Consider the following 19,694-nt stretch of genomic DNA (forward strand, 5'->3'; position numbering starts at 1 on the left):
AACATACTATGAAACATGAAAAGTTTAAAAAAAATTATTATTTACTGATTAAGGGATCTGGTTTGACTGACTGATTAAAGGATCATCAAATAGCTCATTTACTTTTAATGTAAGCCTTAGTAGTGGAAACGTAAAGAAACAATATTAAAAGTAAAAAGATTTAGAAAGAAAAGCGTTTTGCTAATTAATATTATTAAAGGTTCAGTCACTTATGTATTAAATAAAAAATAAGGATTTGAAAAATTTAATTATAAAAACAATAACAGCGAATAATGAATGGAAATTTTGTAAAACTTAAAATATGTTTTTAAAAAATGCACTTGTTGAAAAAAAAAATTTTAAAATATTAATTTTATGGATATACTTTATAAAACTGAACTGAAGCAAGTAATATAGGTTGTTTTTTAATAGATGAAACTAACTTAAATGAATGATTGATTGATCAAAAGTCCAGTTCAGTTAGCATAAAATATAATTTTTTTATTTACATAAAATTATTCTAAAACAGATATGGAACTCATTCATTTTCAAAGAGCAAGAAAATATAAACGAAAATCAATCGTCTTAACTTTTTCTTAATTGAGAATTTTTTTCAAAGCCAAGCGCTCTCGATTTAAAAAAAAGTGCTAACAGTGGCATGTATACAAGGGTTTTTGGAAGCCCATGGAAAACTCCATGATTTCAACGCCCCTGAGAAAAGAAGTATTATTACCAAAGAAAAAAAGGTCAAATTACATTTAAAAATAGATATGGTAATAAAAAGATTATATGTAATATGTACAATTCTAAAAATCATATAATTAATGATATTTGTTTAAAAATCATAAAACACTGATTACTTATTCTGGAATTCCCGTGTTATAATTTTTATCATAGTATGAATGAATATGAGAAGTGTACAATTTCTGGTAATTACTTGATTAAAAAAACTTAATTTGCTTAAAAAAAATACCGATTGGAAATAACAGTCAACGTGCTTCAAGCGCTCAAAAATAGACGACACATTTTTCTAGTATTTTTCTAGTGACATCGAACAAAAGTGATTTGAAATATAAAACGCTTTACCAAAATCTTGTTTTACCTTGCATTTACTTCAAAAGTCTTTAATATTAATGTTAAAATATATTATACGAAAACGTAAGAAAAACATTTTTGAAAAATTAACGAAAACATAATCATAAAATTTAAAGCAAACTGTATTTTAATAAATGTATCATTATTAAAAGAACATTTATGACGCTATTTTATTTTCTGTAAAAAATAATTTTAACATTTTATTTTAAACTAATATAAGAAATACAATGGTCAAAAATTTAAGAATTGATTTATGATAGGTTTACATTTTGTGAGCAAATTACGGAGAAACGATATTAGGGAGGAACTACAAAAGGACGTAGCAAAAGACATTGCCTAGAAACCCAATCATAGGGCTCAAAATCTCTCTTCACTTTCAGTAGTTGTAAAGGTTGGTTGCATGCAAGCGAAAAAAAGGCATTTCAAGAATTTATTTATGTACTCATTTATACTGTGAAAAAATTCCAATATAAAAATTCCAAAGAGTATACTTTGCATATTCTGTCATACGATGACAAAAATTCTAATTTAGCATATCTAAAAATTATACTTTGAATAGTCATATATACCATGATAAAAATTATAATATAAGAATTCTAGAAGCTATTACTACTTTATATATTAATTTATCTATTTTATATAAGTCTATTTTATGTAATAATTTATACTGTGTCGAAAATTATAATATGGGAATTTCTATAAAGTATACTTTATAGTTCCATCTATATTATGATAAAAATTCTAATAAGAGAATTTCCAAAAATTCTGCTTTTTATATTCATAAAAGGATAAAAATTCTAATAAAGTAATTTCCATAATTATATTTTCCTATTCATAAGATAGTAAAAATTCTAAAATTGGGCCATTTCTATAAATAATTTTTATGCATTCATTTTCACCTCAATAAAAATTCTGAAAAGAATTCCAGAAATTATACTTCAAGTATTCTTTACTTAGATGATAAAAAACTTATGGAGTGAAGAAGGACATTTCAAGAATTAATTTATGTACACATTTATACTATGATAAAAATTCGAATATAAAAATTCCAGAAATTATAATTTACATATCCTTTCATACGATGACGAATATTCTAATTTGGCATTTCCAGAAGTTATACTTTATATATTCATTTTTACCATGATAAAAATTCTAATGAAAATTCCACACCTTGTACTTTATGCATTCTTTAATACTTTGATAAAAAATATACTATATATGATAAAAATATTTTATATATTCACTATTATTATGATAAAAATTATAGTACGGTAAAAATTCTGGAAATTATACTTCATATATTTATTTATACTATTATGATAAAATTATAATATGCGCATTTCCGGAAATTACATATTATTTCATCTATATTATGATACAAACTCTAATAAGGGAATTTCATAAAAATTTTAAAAATAATATTTTATACATTCTTTTATAGGGGAGTAAAAATTCTAATACGGACATTTCCAGAAATTATACACTATGCTCATTTATACTGTATTAAAAGTTCTGATATAAAAATTCCAAATATTACATTTTTTATACATTTTTTCTTACTTAAATAATGTGAGCATTTCTAGAAATCATACTTTATATATTCATTTGCACTATAATAAAAATGTACTTTTGGCATTTTTAAAAATTGCAGTTTATATAATCATTTATGATAAATTATAAATACTAATATTGGCTGAGAGAATAAAATCAGATTAGTTTGCCACTAGATGCATTCTTCTAAACTTCGAAAATAGTTTCGAAGTCTAATAACGTTGGAAGAAATAATTTCAATTTCATTATTTAACAAAAAGGGCAGTTTCTCAAGCGAAAAAATTGACATTACAAGTTTGAAAAAAACAGCTTTTTTGCAAAATCTTTTTTTCTGTGGTTAAAATAACAAGTAGGTTGATTACATAGGTTGATTAAATAGTCCCCGCTTCATAAATTTTTTATCATACCATTAAATAATACGTAAAGCACAATTTTTGGAATTTTTATTAGAATTTTTATCATATATTAAAAATTAGTACATAAAGAATAATTTTAAGAAGCGGCCAGAATTATATATTCATAATATAATAGAATATTTTTTTATATTATGAATACAGAAAGTATAATTTGTGGAAATTCTCTCATCAAAATTTTTATCATAATATAGATGAATATATAAAGTATAACTTTTAGAAATGCTCATAGTATAATTTTTATCTTAGTGTAATTTTTATCATAGTTTTAATTAACATATAAATTATTACTTCTGCAATTCTTATATTAGAATTTGTATCATATTACAAATGAATATCTAAAATTCTACAAATGCTTTTCAGCACTTCATAAATTTATTCATACTTTATTTATTAAAGAATAAATAAAGTATAATTTCTGGATTATAAAATTTTTAGATCTTATTAGAATTTTTATATTAGTGAAAATGAATATATAAAGAATAATTTCTATAAATGGCCATATCTGAAATTTTATTACAATATCAATGAATATCTAAAGTATAAAATTTAGAAATGCTCATATTATAATTTTTTATCATAGTATATGAACTAATATATAAAGTATAATTTCCAGAATTCTTATATTAGTATAATTTTTAGCGTATAAAATGAATGTATAATTTCTAGAAATGTCCATTCTAGAATTTTAGCAAAAATATATTTTTCGGTATACTTTACCTCTGATTAGCATATGCGCACCATATTTTTTTCCAACAGCTATTCTAATGAAAACTTCAAATACTATCGGCATTCCAAATTTAAAAAAAAGGAAATTTCAATCATAGTAAGCAAAAACTTCTCGGAAGTAATTGCCATCGATTTTGTTAAAAGGGCATTTTTGCTAATGTGCTCTTAAAATCTTCTCACGCACATCCATCCTCAAGCTATTAAGTCTTGCACTTTCATTGATTATTTAAATGATTCAGAGCTTGATGGGTCAGAATTAAAGAAAGAATTTATTCACTTTTCTACGAAATCACACTCTTTATACTTTGGTGTTTTGTCGAACATTGATTTTTTAGAGAAAAAAATTTTTATTACTGTTATTGTTATTGTTGCCCCTCAATCAAATTTTAGTCAATTCCTTTTGACTGAGGAGAGCAATTTCGATTTGTTCGAATAAAATTTGGCCTATCTTTAATTTAGGAATATTAGCTAAATCTGTGATCAACGCTAAATTTGCGTACATAATCCCTAACTTTATCAACTAACCCTGGCCACTTATATTTATAACTAGCTGATTACCCATTCTTTGGACGCGCTGAAAATATTTAAATAATCAATAAATTGATATTGATCAACACTGCAAATTTATGCACAAAAGTGAAAGATGCATACCGACACATTTAAATAAGTTAAAAAAAAAAAATCCTTTTTTAATTTATTATTATTTGTTTCCCTTCCTAGCGGCTTTGCGTTGTTAAATTAAGCAAACTATGTTTTAATATATCCACCTCATCAAAATAAAGATGAACTATATTTAGTATCATTCGGCATAATGCTATTGCTCTAGGTCAACTCCTGGAGGCGAAAGATAACTATAATCAACAATTATCTTCTGTAAATATGCATTTCTGAAGGCCATAAAAACCTGTTTCCACAGTACCTATAGTAAGTATCTTAGTACCAATAATAGTATATTTAGTACCTACTGAAAAAAAAACTAAATTTAATGCAATACCAGTAGTACCTATTACCAAAATTAATTAAGCATCATTGGCGCTAAATAATATGCCATTTTTTTATGGTTCTCTTGGACGAATAAATGCCTTTTCTCCTTTTATTCAGTTTTTTTTAAACAAAAACATCAGTGTATTTTATTTCAATTTGTGCCAATTGCTATCATTAATTAAGCATCATTGGCGTCAATAAAAATATAGCAGTATTTTATGGTTCTCATAGACGAATTAATATATCTTTTTCCATTAACAACCTCCATTCGTTGAAACTTCCTTTTTTATTTCAATTTGTATCTGCTGCTAAAATTAATTAATTGCAATTCTCGAAAATAATTAGTAAAGGCAATAATATTTTTATGATCATTTGAGAACTAATATCAATACCTATTTCGAAGGCCGTAAATAATCACCAAACCTGCCCTAAAAAAAAAGAACTTTAACGGAAGTATTCGGCTCACCCGTGACGTCATGGCAAGACGTGACTATTTCTTTTTTCAAAGTCCTGAGTTTGTTTCAGTAATATTAAATTTGTAATACATTTTGAATTTGTAATATTAATTCGAAACAACATAGAAAATTTTTAAACAGATATTCACTTAATTTTTTTATCTTATTGAGAGAACGATATAGATTGTTCTTCGCGTTAAAAAAAAATATTGTCTGGGCGTGGAGCTGTGATTTACATTACGTTATCTAAGTCAAATAAGTAGTGATCAACGTCTACGGCATGTGAGAATTGCTCACTAAATTAGACTTTATAAAGTTGTCTGAAGCCCCGCTTTTATTTTGTTTATAGTTACCCGTTTGAAAGGAGTTTCAATTAAAGTTAATTATTTAAATTCAACTGTAATTTAAACAAATTATGTACTAAAAAGCAAAATTAATGGAGAAAAGGTATTTATTCATTTCGGGGATCATCGAAAATCTCCATACTATTATAATGCTTCATTAATTATAGTAATTAGTACCTCTAGTATTATTGTAACTGGCATCACGCCAGATGATTTTGAGAACATTTGATCTTTATTTAAATGGAATAAACTTCTAAATACATTATTTGCTTAATTTAATTACGTAATGGCAACAAATAATAATAATAAATAAATAATGGAATTGTAATAAGTTGTTTAATAGTGTCGGTATAAGCCGAAGGCATAGATTAAGATGGCTTGGCCATATCTGGAGAGGTCCAGAAAACAATGCAGTACGAATCGCCAATTTTAAAAATCCTTCTGGATTATGGGCCAGAGGAAGACCTCCAACTAGATGGCTGGATGACACTACTAAAGATCTCAAAGTAATTAAGATTTACAACTGGAAAAAAGTCGCCATGGATGGGAGGCTACACGTGGTGGAGGCAGCCAAGGCCTGTAAGGGGCCGTCGTGCCGAAGAAGAAGAAGAAGATAAGCTGAAGGTTTATTAATAATGGTTTGATTATTTACATTTTTCCCGATTCGAAAAACGAGTATTCGAGTAACAGTTCGAGTAACAATTTTTTAAACAGTTACATATTACAAACAAAAAGTTAGTACTTTGACTACAAGTTCCTTAATATTTAAGCTCATTACTTACAAAATGATCCGTCCTTTATTCAAAAATGTAACTTTAGTTTAATTTTCATCTATTGAAATATACGATAGCATAATTCTTACTTGCATGACACCAACAACAGGGAAAAATATTTACCAAATTTATAATAAATATTCCAACAGATGCCGTATCATTTAGTGCATTGGTTACTTGTTCAGTAAGATTTGTGGTTCCAGAATTATTATGTGGAGTTAGGATAAGATCCCAACAAAAACATAAGTGCTGGCCATTAGCGAAATAACAGCTGGTACTGATTGAAAAGTGACGATGCATATTAGTATATAATAAATAAAAAAATTTTAAATGAAAACAAAACAAAATAGTAATATTGGTGTGAAGTCTTGTCCCTAACAGCAACATGGTAAATAACACTGAATAATATATAAATATTAATCTACATTAAACTGAATATATAGTTAACACTAAGATAGAACTGTTTTTCTGTATAATCATGCAGTATTATTATTGAAAAAGTCCATATTTTGAATCTAAAATCAATAAGGTGCACCGCAGCTGACTGGGAAAAAAATCCGATGACATTGTTATTTGTTTTTTATTCAATACTATGTAATTTAGGCTTCGTTTTTTCAAATTTATTTCACTGTTTCCTTTTTACCATCTTTGCGTCTAGTTCAAATGATATATCGGTAAAATTCATAATATTCAAGAATATTACGAAAAGAAAGGTAAACCCTTGAATTTTCTAACTCCCTTTTATCAATTACCATATGAAAGTTTTATATAAAGGCATATACTATAAAGGTGTCCCTTATTTTTTATTTTTGAAATTTTAAGGTACTCGACTACCTTTTTGAAGCCGATTTTGAAAAAAAAATCAATCTGTTTCTTATACATAATAAAACTATGAACTTTTATCTTTCTGAAACAGTTTCAGATTTGTTTCTATGTCGAATCGAACAGAAGTTATGATGTTAAATAAATAATCTTAAGAAACTGAAGTGGTAAGATATTAATTGATTAAAAATCTTCACTCATATCAAAAATATACAGATTGGATATAAAAGTCGACATATTCAAGCGCGTTCGTAGGCAACTTTACGTTAGAGTGCCTAGAGTAAAATACAGGCACTCTACTTTACGTTTTATATTTCAAATCACTTTTGTTTCTTCTCATTCACGTCTGGCAAGTCTTGAAAATGGGCACCTATGTTTGAGCGCTTGAAACTGAAACATGTTGACTGTTACATTAAATCTGTATATTTTTGAAGTAGGTGAAGTTTTTTAATCAAAAAGCAAGATGATTTCAAAAATCATTAATTTTGGTAGTTATAATAATTGCGCTCTTCACTTTGAATTCAATATCTCAAAAAATTTTTAATCTAATTGCTTGAAACTTTGCATGAATGCTTTCTAGCAGAACACGCAGGAAGCAGAACACGCCAAGCATTTGACGAAAAATTTCTCAATAATTTTTACCTTTCTATTACCAACAACATAAATTTCCGATTTCATGATCACTTGCTGTTACAGATGTGTGCATTACAGTAAAATATTTTTTTCTGTCTTCAATTCATTACAAATTAAAGTGAAGTCAACATTGCTTTCGTCATTCTAATGAATAAATGCGAATTCAGAACGTACAGAACTGTAATAGTTATAGAATATTCTCCTTCTTTATAGAATAGTATATATTTCTGTATCTATATAATTCGGAAAGCAACAATAAAGAATCATCCAAATTACTTGAAATAGTATCATTTGTGCTGATTATTAATAAATTTTTTATTGTTTTCTTGGTAAGTATTTTTTAGTTTTGAAAGAATAATTTCAACTAGAATTCAGATATTCTGTTTTTAAGCTACATATTCAAATTCGTATTGAAATCTTACAATTATAAAATTTTGATGTGAGGTATGTTATATAAAAGTAATGAAGGGATAATCTATGCATATATTATTTGAGAATAAAATTTTCAAACGAAGAACATTTCATTTGGAATTCTGCGGATTTATATAACAGGTGAGTGTTATGATTTTTATAATAAAAAATTTGCTTGTAAATAATTTTTTTTCTTATTTGATGATAGTTCTCTACAGAATGGTTTTCACGTCTGATTAAGAACTGCAATAAAGGAAAAAAAGAAACAATATAAAAGTTTTTATTTCAATATGAGGAATTTTCAAAATCATTTTTTAATCCTATGAATTCTTTATTTTACATTTTTTTAATCTATAATTTTTTGATAAAAATTGTTGTCAAAATAATTTATTTGAAAAATTAAATGGTATAACATTATGTGTTTATATATACTTCTTCCATATTCTAATGTTTGAAGTAATATGATTCAGAAAAGTATGGAATAAAAATTCGGTACTTACGTATTAACGCCACCACAGCTACAGATTTGGCGGTTTTTAAGTGCCACCAATCTACACTTAAAATGTTTGCGACAAATCATCCAAAAAAAAACACTTTATTTAAAATCAAAGTAGTCAATTTGATTTCGGTGGAAAATGGGCCGATATAGAGTTTACCATAGATTCAAAAGAATCTCTATTTTCTTTCACCAGATGCTGTCGCCATATGAACTCTAATAAATAAGATTCCAAATGAAATAACATTTTCCGAATACACGTTTACTCAGATAAAGTTTCATGTCATGGGAATTGGTACATTTTCGTTTTTTCGGTAAGATATTTCGCTCCAGAAAAAATAAAATTGCATCTTGTTTTGTTTTGGGCGAATCCCAAAGACGCATTTTCGTAGTACTAAATGGCGTCAAAAAAGAAAAGAATTGTCTTTTTTTTTTCTTTTTTTTTTTTTTTCTTGTTTTTTTGTTTCGAAAGCATTCTTTATTTTACGTTTTTTAGTTTCCAAATAATGATTTTTATTGAAACTTAAAATTTTTGATATAAATTGTTGTCAAAAAACTTTGTTTACGAAATTAAATTACATAAAATTATGAGGCTTCATGTCCTACTTTTTGTTCATTTTAATTTTCGAGGTAATAAGATTCTTGAAACTATGGAATGTAAAGTTTAAAAGGGCCTCTCATGTTATATCATTAAATTTAGTAAAACTATTTCCCAGTCAAAAGGTTTTAACTCTAATAAGAATGTACATATTTTTTCCTGTTTGTTTACAAATATTTTTCCGATGTGTTTCGGATGGTCCTTCTCTGAAAAAAAAAAGAGATACCCTTTTTTTCCGTTTACATAAAAAAGAATATCAAACATTTTTCTTTTTTAAATTTAATAAGCCACAATAAAGAAGGAACGTTATAATGCTACACGTTACATTAAAAACGTTTCAAGAGTAACTGAATGACTGTTCATATAGAAATCGCAGGTATTCGTCTCATACAACAACGCCCCCTATAGTTCGTTGCGATCGCGAATAAGATATCATAAAATTACTTATTGTAATAATAAAAAAATAACTCCTTAAGTTTTAGACTTTTAATGTAAAAAACAATCAAAATCAAATAGTAGCAGAGGAAATTAAGATACATACCTCTAAATTAGGGATGTAAAAATATTTGGTAGGTAAACAATATCTTAAAGTCTGTTAATAATTTTATGCTGGTGGCAACCCAAAAATATGGGAGTCAGTGAGGAAAGCTGGATCATACCATGCGATTTTAAAGCCAATTAAAACGCTTACAAATTGGTCTGAGTACAAAGTGAGACAAATTTATTTTTATTACATATAAAAATAGATATATTTTGTTATTAATGATTCATATGTGAACATTTCATATGGATAAGTAATGATTCGGCTAAGATCCTAGTAGTACATAGTAAAAAAATGTTAAAAAAATATCATGTTTTCAGAAAATTTTTAGATAAATTAATTTACAGAAACAAATTACAGCCAAAACGTCTATAAAACGGTCTGACTACAATATGAGATAAATTCATTTTTATGTATAAAGGTATATATATTTTGTTATTAATAATTCATAAGTGAGCATATCTTATAAATAATAAATCATGTTCAGCAAAGATCCTAGTAGTACATAGCAAGGGTGGCGTTTAAAAAATAGCATGTGTTCAGAAAAGCTTCAGATAAATTAATTTATCGAAACAAATTATAGCCAAAACGTCTACAAAAGGGTCTGACTGCAGTATGAGATAAAATCATTTTTGCGTATAAAGGTATATATATTTTGCTATCAATAATTCATAAGTGAACATTTCTTATAAGGCCAGCTTATAGCGGCCTTATAACTTATCACGACTTATAACGGTCAGTTTATTTCGTTTTCCGTTTTTATTTTTATTTGAATTTGAGAAATTCTTTTTCATCGTTTAAGTGTTTAGATTATTTTAATTCAATATAATGCTTAGGTGTTTATGTTTTCTTTTTTTAATTCGTTAAGTATTGCTAACGGTGGTTCATCTATAAAATCTGATTTTAGAAATTCTATCAGGAAATGATCAAAGTAATTCTAAAAATTCGATTAAGAGGAAATCAACGCAATTCTAATTCAACAGTCAAATCTAAGAATATTTTAAGTATTTAATAAGAGAAAAGAAAAGAGATTACATTGCAATTTTAAGCTCAACAGCTACATTCAGTTCTTGTTTTTTTTTCATTGCGCATGCGCGTCGTTACTTCTACGTAAGAAGAAAATTGTTACTTGACGGGAACATCCCGCCCCCCGTTGGATGTTAGTCCAACATCATCCGGTAGTGGAAGTATGTTAGAGATGGCTCGGCGAAAAGTTCCTCTAGCTGTTTTGACGTCAACCACTCTGACAAGATTCTCTTCTCCAGGATAAGTTTTCACAATTCTAGCCAGATTCCACTGCATTGCTGTCTTACTAGGATCTTTAAGAAGGACTAGTTGATCAACTTTCAGATTTTCTTGTTGACAAGTCCATTTCGAACGTGTTTGTAGTTGACTCAGGTATTCATGGCTCCATCTATTCCAAACGCTGTATTTCAGACGTTGAATCAGGCTCCACCTAGAAGAAAGAGAAAAAGAATCTGGAGCAGTATGATGTTCAGGAAATGACATAATCGGAGCTCCAACTAGAAAGTGTCCTGGTGTCAACGGCTGCAGATCGTTAAGGTCTGATGACATGGGCGAAAGTGGGCGTGAGTTGAGAATACTTTCGATCTGCACTACGAGCGTAGTCAGTTCTTCAAAATTTAGTAAGTTAGATTTTGTGGCTTTCAAGAGTATTCTCTTCATGGATTTAATATTAGCTTCCCACAGACCACCAAAGTTAGGAGACGCAGGCGGTGTGAAATGCCACTGAATTCCCTCTTCAGCACTAAAGTTCTTCACAGAGTTTGACTGGCAAAGTTCAAGCATTGAGTTCAAAACATTTCTTGCACCTTTGAAGTAAGATGCGTTATCACTCCAAATAATCGACGGTTTTGAACGTCTCGAAATGAATCTTCTCAAACAAGCTAAAAAAGCATCTGTTGTCAAGTCTGAGACAACCTCGAAGTGAGTAGCCTTAGTACTGAAGCAAATAAATATAGCGATGTAAGATTTAATTACAACCTTAGATCTCTTCAAATTAGGTTTTGTTAATATGGGACCAGTAAAGTCTAAACCAACTTTATCAAAGGGTCGTGATGGTACGATCCGATCTTTGGGCAAGTTACCCACCTTTTGATTAATAGTTTGTGTCTTAGTCTTGAAACAAGTCAAGCATTTATGTATGAATCTTCGGACTCTATCTTGTCCAGAAGGTATCCAGTAAAATTTTCTAATCAAATAAAGTGTTGTCTGAACTGCCGAGTGTAATGATTTGTTATGAAAGTGTTCGATGATTAATTGTGTAAGGTGATGAGATTTCGGTAAAAGCATTTGATATTTTTGTGATTCTGTTAACTCGGAGAATTTCAAGCGACCACCAACTCTCATAAGTCCATTGTCGTCCATAAACACATTTAATGATATGATTTTGCTATTTTGAGGAATTGGCTGTTTGTTTTTTAGGCATTTAATCTCAGAGCTAAACTCTATAGATTGCACACATTTTACTAACACCTGTGTAGCATTTTGTAGCTCGAATGTACTTAAATTATCCCCTTTTCTATTTGTGTCTTTACAGTTTTTAAGAAATCTTAAGCAATAAGCTGTAATTCTAGCCAACCTAGTGAAAGAGGAGTATCGATTAAGGAAATTGTTGATGTTTTCGTTTCTCTCTGCGACGTTTGTGTTTAAAGTTAAAACTTTCCGAATTTCTAGTGTCTCTGGATTTGCAATAAGTTCTTTGTGTGTTTCTAAAGATTTTGGCCACGACGATTCATCTTCTTTCAGCCACAGTGGACCCTGCCACCAAAAGTCGCTGTTTTCTAATTCTGAAACCGAAAGTCCACGTGATATTAAATCAGCTGGATTATCCGTTCCAGGACAGTGAAACCATTCTGAAGGAATACTGTGTTTGTGAATTTCCTGAATTCTGTTCTTTATGAAAATTTTAAACCTATCTGGTGAACCTCTTATCCAAAAGTACGTAATAGACGAATCAGTCCAAAAAATTCGCTCAACTGGAAATTCCAAACCTTCTATGATTTTTTCACTCAGTCTAGCAGATAAAAGTGCTCCCATAAGTTCTAATCTAGGTAAAGAGAGCATCTTTAACGGCGAAACTCGTCCTTTAGAGGCAACAAAACTAGTTATGATGTTTCCATCGTTTAGCTTTACTCTTAGATAGGCAACCGTTCCATAAGCTTTGATGGAAGCATCTGAAAATAGGTGTAACTGGATATTGTCTATATGTTTAGGTAATGCATGTGAGAAATAGTAACGCGGTAATCGAATGTAACTCAATTTCTTTAAATCATCACACCATTTATTAAATGCCTCAATGGTTTTATTTGGTACAACCTCATCCCAATCTAAGCCTAAACACCATATTTCTTGTATCAGGCATTTGATACGAATAGTAAATGGCCCAATGTATCCAATAGGATCAAATATGCGACCTGCAATTTGTAAAATATATCTTTTAGTCCCCTTATTTTTCTTAAGGAATAATTCAACATTTCGAGTATCAAAGTAAAAATAGTCTTCCTTGGGATTCCATGCAACTCCCAGGGCCTTTGAAGGTATTAAAGTTTGATCAAAAGAATCAGTTATGTCATCTACTTCTAATTTATGTTCTTTCAACTTGTGAAACAGTTCTGGGCAATTTGTTTTCCATTTTCTCAAACACATGCTAGCATCTTTAAAAATTTCATAACTCTCTAAACAAGTAGTCAGAGCACTTTCTACCTCATCTTCGCCTATGAGGCAATAATCAACATACAACGATTTATTTAACAGTTGAACAGTATGAGGAAATTTCTGTACATACCTCTTCAAGTGATGTTTTATGGTGGCATTAAGTAGAAAAGGAGATGTCACACCAAACAGAACTCTTGTCATCCGGTAGGTCTCATCAGGACTGAAATCGTCTGGGCTTTTGTTCCAAAGAAATCTGGTGTAGTCTCGGTCTTCTTCATCAATTTCAATCTGCAGGAAAGCTTGCTTGATGTCAGCAGTCACAGCTACAGGATGAAGTCTAAATCTAATCAAAAGAAGAAAAAGATCAGGTAATAAATTAAGTCCAGTATACAAGCATTGGTTTAGTGAAATCTATCCAGCTGAATGCGATGATGCATCAAAGACGACTCGTAATCTACTTGTACTCTTGTCATTTCTGACCACAGCTCTGTGAGGCAAGTAGAAGCAATTCTCATCATTCAAAGTTTCGTTTTCCTTTGTAACAGGCTCTATAATGTGCTCTTTTTGATAATCTTCTAAAACTTTGTTGTATTCAAAAAAATAGACTGGATCGTTGATGAAAGATTTTTTCAAAGACTGAAATCTTCTACTGGCGACTACCTTATTATTATGTAACATACTCTTTAATTCAGGTTTCCAGGGCAACTTCACTTTGTAGCGATTATTTGCATATGAAATTCCTTCTTCAAATTTTTTCATTATCTCTTTTTCGACTTTATCTTTAGTTTCTGAGTCCACATTAATCCCTAAGTTTTCCAGCTCCCAAAATTCTCTTAGTTGATCGGAGATGGATTTTTCTTCGACGATAATTTTGAAGCTACATAGATCTTTATGAATGCTTCCTTGACCCTGAAGACACCAGCCAAAAATGGTTTCTGAAGCGACCAGCTTGTCGTTCAATCTTCGAATTCTACCACTGACAATGTCAAAATAAAAATCAGCTCCAACTAAAATTTCTATCTTATTTTCTTTAGAGTCATAGGAATCAGCTAACTGTAAGCCTCTCAACTGCTTATATGCTTTAGAAATGTTGGTATCAGGTGCAGGTAAATTAGTAGCAGATATTTGATCGGTGACTAGAGCTTCAAGTTCAATATTTAACGAAGTTTGATCCCTATTAGCTAATCTTATTTTAACAACATCATAAATTTTCTCTTGAGCTCCATCAGCTCCGAAGGCGTAAACAGATAAAGTTTCCGATCTTACAATGGGTAGTTTTAATCTTTTTGAAACTTCTTCTAAAACGAATGCTCGCATGGATCCATTATCTAATAATATTCTAACAGGTGAAGTTTCTTCATTTAATGATGACTTAATCATAGCGGTACATGTTTGCAAATAAATTCCAATAGTGGATTTAATCAACGAATCAGTTTTATAAACTTCATGGCATTGCGAAATAGCAGTAACAATTTTAGTTTCGTTTTTATCCTCAGCTTTACCAAATTGATAGCAAATTGTTCTGTTGTGTTTATGATTACATATATCGCAAAATGTCCTTTTCTTACAGTCTCTAATTCTATGATTCTTTTGAAGGCACAAAAAGCAACGAGCTTCTTTTTTTAACAAATCCTTTTTTTCATCAATATTTACAATGTTGCAGTGTTCCGAATTATGAGTTTCTTTACAAAAGATACAATTACTTTCTGTGACAGGAGCTAAATATTCTACTGTTTTGTTTACATTTGAATTGAAAGGGCGATTTTGATTTCGAGGTGACTCACGCGAATTGCCAAATTGTTGTTTTGCGACAGTATTATGATTAATGAAGTTTTTCTTTCTATCTACCCTCGAGTTTTGGAATGAAACAGATTCCCTACATTCTATTTCAATTTTTAGAAAATTTATCAGTTCCATTACATCAAAATCACTTAGATTTGCTTTATCTAATTTTCTACGGTTAAAGCTTAAAGCTAATTCTTCAGGAATTAATTTAATCAAAATGGGGTACAATAAATGTCCATACATTCCGGAAGTTACTTTTCAAGAGTCCAAACTTCGAATCTGTACTTCACAAGTGTCATATAATTTTCTTAATCCTAAAACATTATTAGCATCTTTAACAGGATAGAGATTTAACAATTTGTTCATATGAGCATTTATAACTAATTCATCTCTACCGAATCTTTCTTTTAATAGTTTAACAGCTTTTCCATAATTTTCCTCAGAAAGCGAAAACCCATTAACAACATTAGCTGCAGCACCTCCTAAAAGTGATTTTAAATACGAGAATTTGTCTATTACAGATAATGTTTCATTTTTATCAATTGTACTTTGAAATTGATTCCAGAATTCTATCCAAACACACGGATCTCCATAATATTTTTCTATCGATAATTTAGGAAGTTTAACATTATTGTTTATTTTCCGATTCAAAACTTCTGTGGCTATAGTATTGTTGGAATGTTCTTGTGCCTGAATTAAATTTACCCTATCATAATTATTAGCAGTTGCATTACGAAGAAAGGATTTTATCTTAGAAGAAAGTTTCGAATTCCATAAAATAATTTTCTGACCATATTCCATTGCAGATTCAATTTCTGCATCAAAATCATTTTCATCTACAATTAGAGATTGTATAGTATTATCTAAATTATTTATTTGTTTTAATCTACAAATCAAAAAATCTAAATGTTGTTCTAGTTCAGTATCAGTATTTATTTCATCAAATTCTTGTTCTAATTTGTTAATATATTTTGTTATGCTAGAACGCAAAACGCCTCTAATTTTTCTCTGTTTAGTTAATTCTTCCATATTTTAAAATTTCTTATCAACACTAATAATCAAATTTATAATTTGTATAATGCTTCAATATTTAGTAAATATGTAAACAAATACTGCATCACACAATCAAAACAAAGCAACTTTCTACAAAACAACTAACAACTACTTTAAATTTGAAGCATCAAATTATCTAAATCTTCATATAGATCAAATTATCAAATATTCCTACCTTTCTTTTCTTTACACTTCCTGATCAATCCGAAATCGAAACAATCTATAACAGGGGTCCCCAACCTTTTTGTACCTAAGAGCAAATACAAGAATATCGGTCGAATGGCGGGCACCATTTATTTTTTCAGGATAAATTTATGGTTGATAGACATAGGTAGTACCACAACTTATAATGCACAAAAAATTTAATTGTTCAGAGCGCTTTTCAAATTGATCTTGAAGCAATTGGAGGTCTATGACAAATGTTGATAAGTCAATTTCACTCTCCCATATAATTTTTTTCATGTTTGGAAAATGCACAAGAGACTTCATTTTCAAATGTGATATCCACAAAGCTAGCTTAGCTCTGAACGAGTTTAAAGCCCCTATCATTCTTGCTATATGTCTGCCCTTTCCCTGCAGCTCCAAGTTTAAATTATTTAGCTTTTCCATTATGTCCGTTATGAAAGACAAATCTGCTAGCCAAAGAGAATCTCTTAGTTCTAAAAACATTTGATTTTTGGTTGAAGGATAATTTTTTATTTCTTCAATTAAGGCTACAGTGGACGTTCAAAAAAATTTTTTTTAATTTTTATGCTACACTAAAACTTTTTTTATAACTTATGTATTCTATCAAGATATGCCCTTGCAAAAATTTTTGTAAAAAATATTTGGACCATTTTTGAGAAATTTAAAATTTTTTAAAAAAATTTCATCAATTTTAAAATGCTCCCAGCGGCTTAAATTAAAATTTATATATATTTTTTTTTAATATTCTTTTTTTTGAGATAAATGTTAAAAGCTTTATGCATTATATAGGAATTTTCCTAAATTTATTTTAAATTTATGACCAAAAAACAAATTTTATGTAGATTTTTGCTTCAAAATAAAGGTCGTTAGGTACATGAAACCCGATAACTCTTTTATTACTTGTTATAAAACAGAAACAAATGCATAAACTTAATCTAATATACATATAAATAACTAGAAAAAAATTTCATCTCAATAGGATGAAAACAAAGTCGACTGGAACATTTTGAATACGTGAAACATAACAAAATTTCAATTTTGAGAAAAACAGCTTTTTGAGTAAGAAAAGGGGCGTGGCTTCATAATGTGAAAACGAAACTACCCTATAACTTCTCAAAAAATGACGAAATTTAAAAAAAAAAAATTTCAGTTGAAAAAGCAATGAAACAAGTGTCTAAATATGTCCAAAAAGAAAACCGAAATTTTTATCAATTTTTGGCAATATAAAGGTCCACTGTAGCCTTAAAGTAGAAATCTATCAAGTACTTTGCCTTTACTGAGCTAGTGCACTTATGTATGTATTTGCATAGCATAAACTTTGCATAGCATTTTATGGGAAAATGGAAAACAAATATTCTATCGTTGGACAGCGGGCACACATAGACCAATCGACGGGCGCCATGGTGCCCGCGGGCATAGGGTTGGGGATCCCTGATCTATAACAACAAGAATGTTGTTTCGCTGCGTATGCACCAAAATGCTAACGGTGGTTCATCTATAAAATCTGATATTAGAAATTCTATCAGGAAATGATCAAAGTAATTCTAAAAATTCGATTAAGAGGAAATCAACGCAATTCTAATTCAACAGTCAAATCTAAGAATATTTTAAGTATTTAATAAGAGAAAAGAAAAGAGATTACATTGCAATTTTAAGCTCAACAGCTACATTCAGTTCTTGTTTTTTTTTCATTGCGCATGCGCGTCGTTACTTCTACGTAAGAAGAAAATTGTTACTTGACGGGAACATCCCGCCCCCCGTTGGATGTTAGTCCAACATCATCCGGTAGTGGAAGTATGTTAGAGATGGCTCGGCGAAAAGTTCCTCTAGCTGTTTTGACGTCAACCACTCTGACAAGATTGTCTTCTCCAGGATAAGTTTTCACAATTCTAGCCAGATTCCACTACATTGCTGTCTTACTAGGATCTTTAAGAAGGACTAGTTGATCAACTTTCAGATTTTCTTGTTGACAAGTCCATTTCGAACGTGTTTGTAGTTGACTCAGGTATTCATGGCTCCATCTATTCCAAACGCTGTCTTTCAGACCTTGAATCAGGCTCCACCTAGAAGAAAGAGAAAAAGAATCTGGAGCAGTATGATGTTCAGGAAATGACATAATCGGAGCTCCAACTATAAAGTGTCCTGGTGTCAACGGCTGCAGATCGTTAGGGTCTGATGACATGGGCGAAAGTGGGCGTGAGTTGAGAATACTTTCGATCTGCACTACGAGCGTAGTCAATTCTTCAAAATTTAGTAAGTTAGATTTTGTGGCTTTCAAGAGTATTCTCTTCATGGATTTAATATTAGCTTCCCACAGACTACGTAAGAAGAAAATTGTAACTTGACGGGAACAAGTATTTCGAGTGTTTGAAATGAGAGCGAAAGACTATTTTTTTTCCTAGGACCATCAGTAAAATGCATTTTGGTTTAAACATTTTAATTTTCCTTCAATTTTATTGTTCTTAAATTTGCTCCAATGTTGAATAGAATACATATTTATATGCCTTCCATGTGTCATTAATTCTTTCAAGCTGATACTAAAATAATTGCAAATAAATAAAGTAAACAATTGTAAAAAAGAAAAATGATAAGTGCTAATGTTTATAGTATGCTTTTCGGTGAGTCATCAATAAAGATCTTTATTTTCTTTGCTTATAAAATTTATCATATAACAGAATTAAATTATTTGTAGAGTGTTTCCTATTCAAATCTTGCAAACTCAACTGCTTTCTAAACAAGTTCATAGGTCATAGGGGACACCACTGTAAGTAGGATGGAAAGAAACTTTGAAAAATACACATGATAATAAATAATGATCACAGAGGAACGTTCTCAAGTATTATTCGTTGATGATAAGACATAACTTTGTATCACAATGTGAACATTCAAAAATTTACGCTAAAATAAACATTTCTAAATTACATAAAAGGGCAATCAAATGAAAACATCTTTAAAGCAGCAATTTATTTTTTTATCATTAAAAGATAATTAATAGCAACGTTCATATTCTGAAAGACGAAACGATCAAAGCCAATCTCATTGAAAGAAGTAGACCACTGACAAATCCACAACCTCATCCACTCCAGAACTTCAGCACCCAAATAAAACCGAAACAGAAAGGCATGTGTTACATTTAAAAAAATTTAATAATATCGCTCATGGGCTGCA

At 29.5% G+C, this 19,694-nt stretch overlaps 2 protein-coding genes across 2 annotated transcripts in view; both read right to left on the reverse strand.

Moving 5' to 3' along the window:
• Positions 1-3,953, reverse strand: part of LOC107440663 (acid-sensing ion channel 4-A-like) — a 29,872-nt gene extending 25,919 nt beyond the window's left edge. The window contains exon 1 of the mRNA XM_043049462.3: positions 3,759-3,953. Coding sequence (XP_042905396.3) covers positions 3,759-3,831 — 73 coding nt within the window. The 5' untranslated portion in view covers positions 3,832-3,953. The remainder of the gene's footprint in view (positions 1-3,758) is intronic.
• A 6,996-nt stretch (positions 3,954-10,949) lies between these two features.
• LOC147816509 (uncharacterized) lies at positions 10,950-15,530 on the reverse strand. The gene is made up of 2 exons (XM_087156753.1): positions 13,961-15,530; positions 10,950-13,825 (listed from the first exon to the last, which is right to left on the reverse strand). The coding sequence occupies exons 1-2, from the start codon at positions 15,528-15,530 to the stop codon at positions 10,950-10,952; spliced, it is 4,446 nt and encodes a 1,481-aa protein (XP_087012879.1).
• Positions 15,531-19,694: the final 4,164 nt, after the last annotated feature.

The sequence above is a fragment of the Parasteatoda tepidariorum genome, chromosome 1 (assembly GCF_982258835.1).
Source record: "Parasteatoda tepidariorum strain Cologne lab strain chromosome 1, Ptep-v5.0, whole genome shotgun sequence".
Taxonomy (NCBI): domain Eukaryota; kingdom Metazoa; phylum Arthropoda; class Arachnida; order Araneae; family Theridiidae; genus Parasteatoda; species Parasteatoda tepidariorum.

Coding starts and splice junctions, on each gene's coding strand:
- LOC147816509 (XM_087156753.1), bottom strand. CDS start 15,530: ATGTATGGACATTTATTGTACCCCATTTTGATTAAATTAATTCCTGAA. Junction 13,826..13,960: donor CAGAAATGACAAGAGTACAA/GTAGATTACGAG, acceptor TTCATCCTGTAG/CTGTGACTGCTGACATCAAG.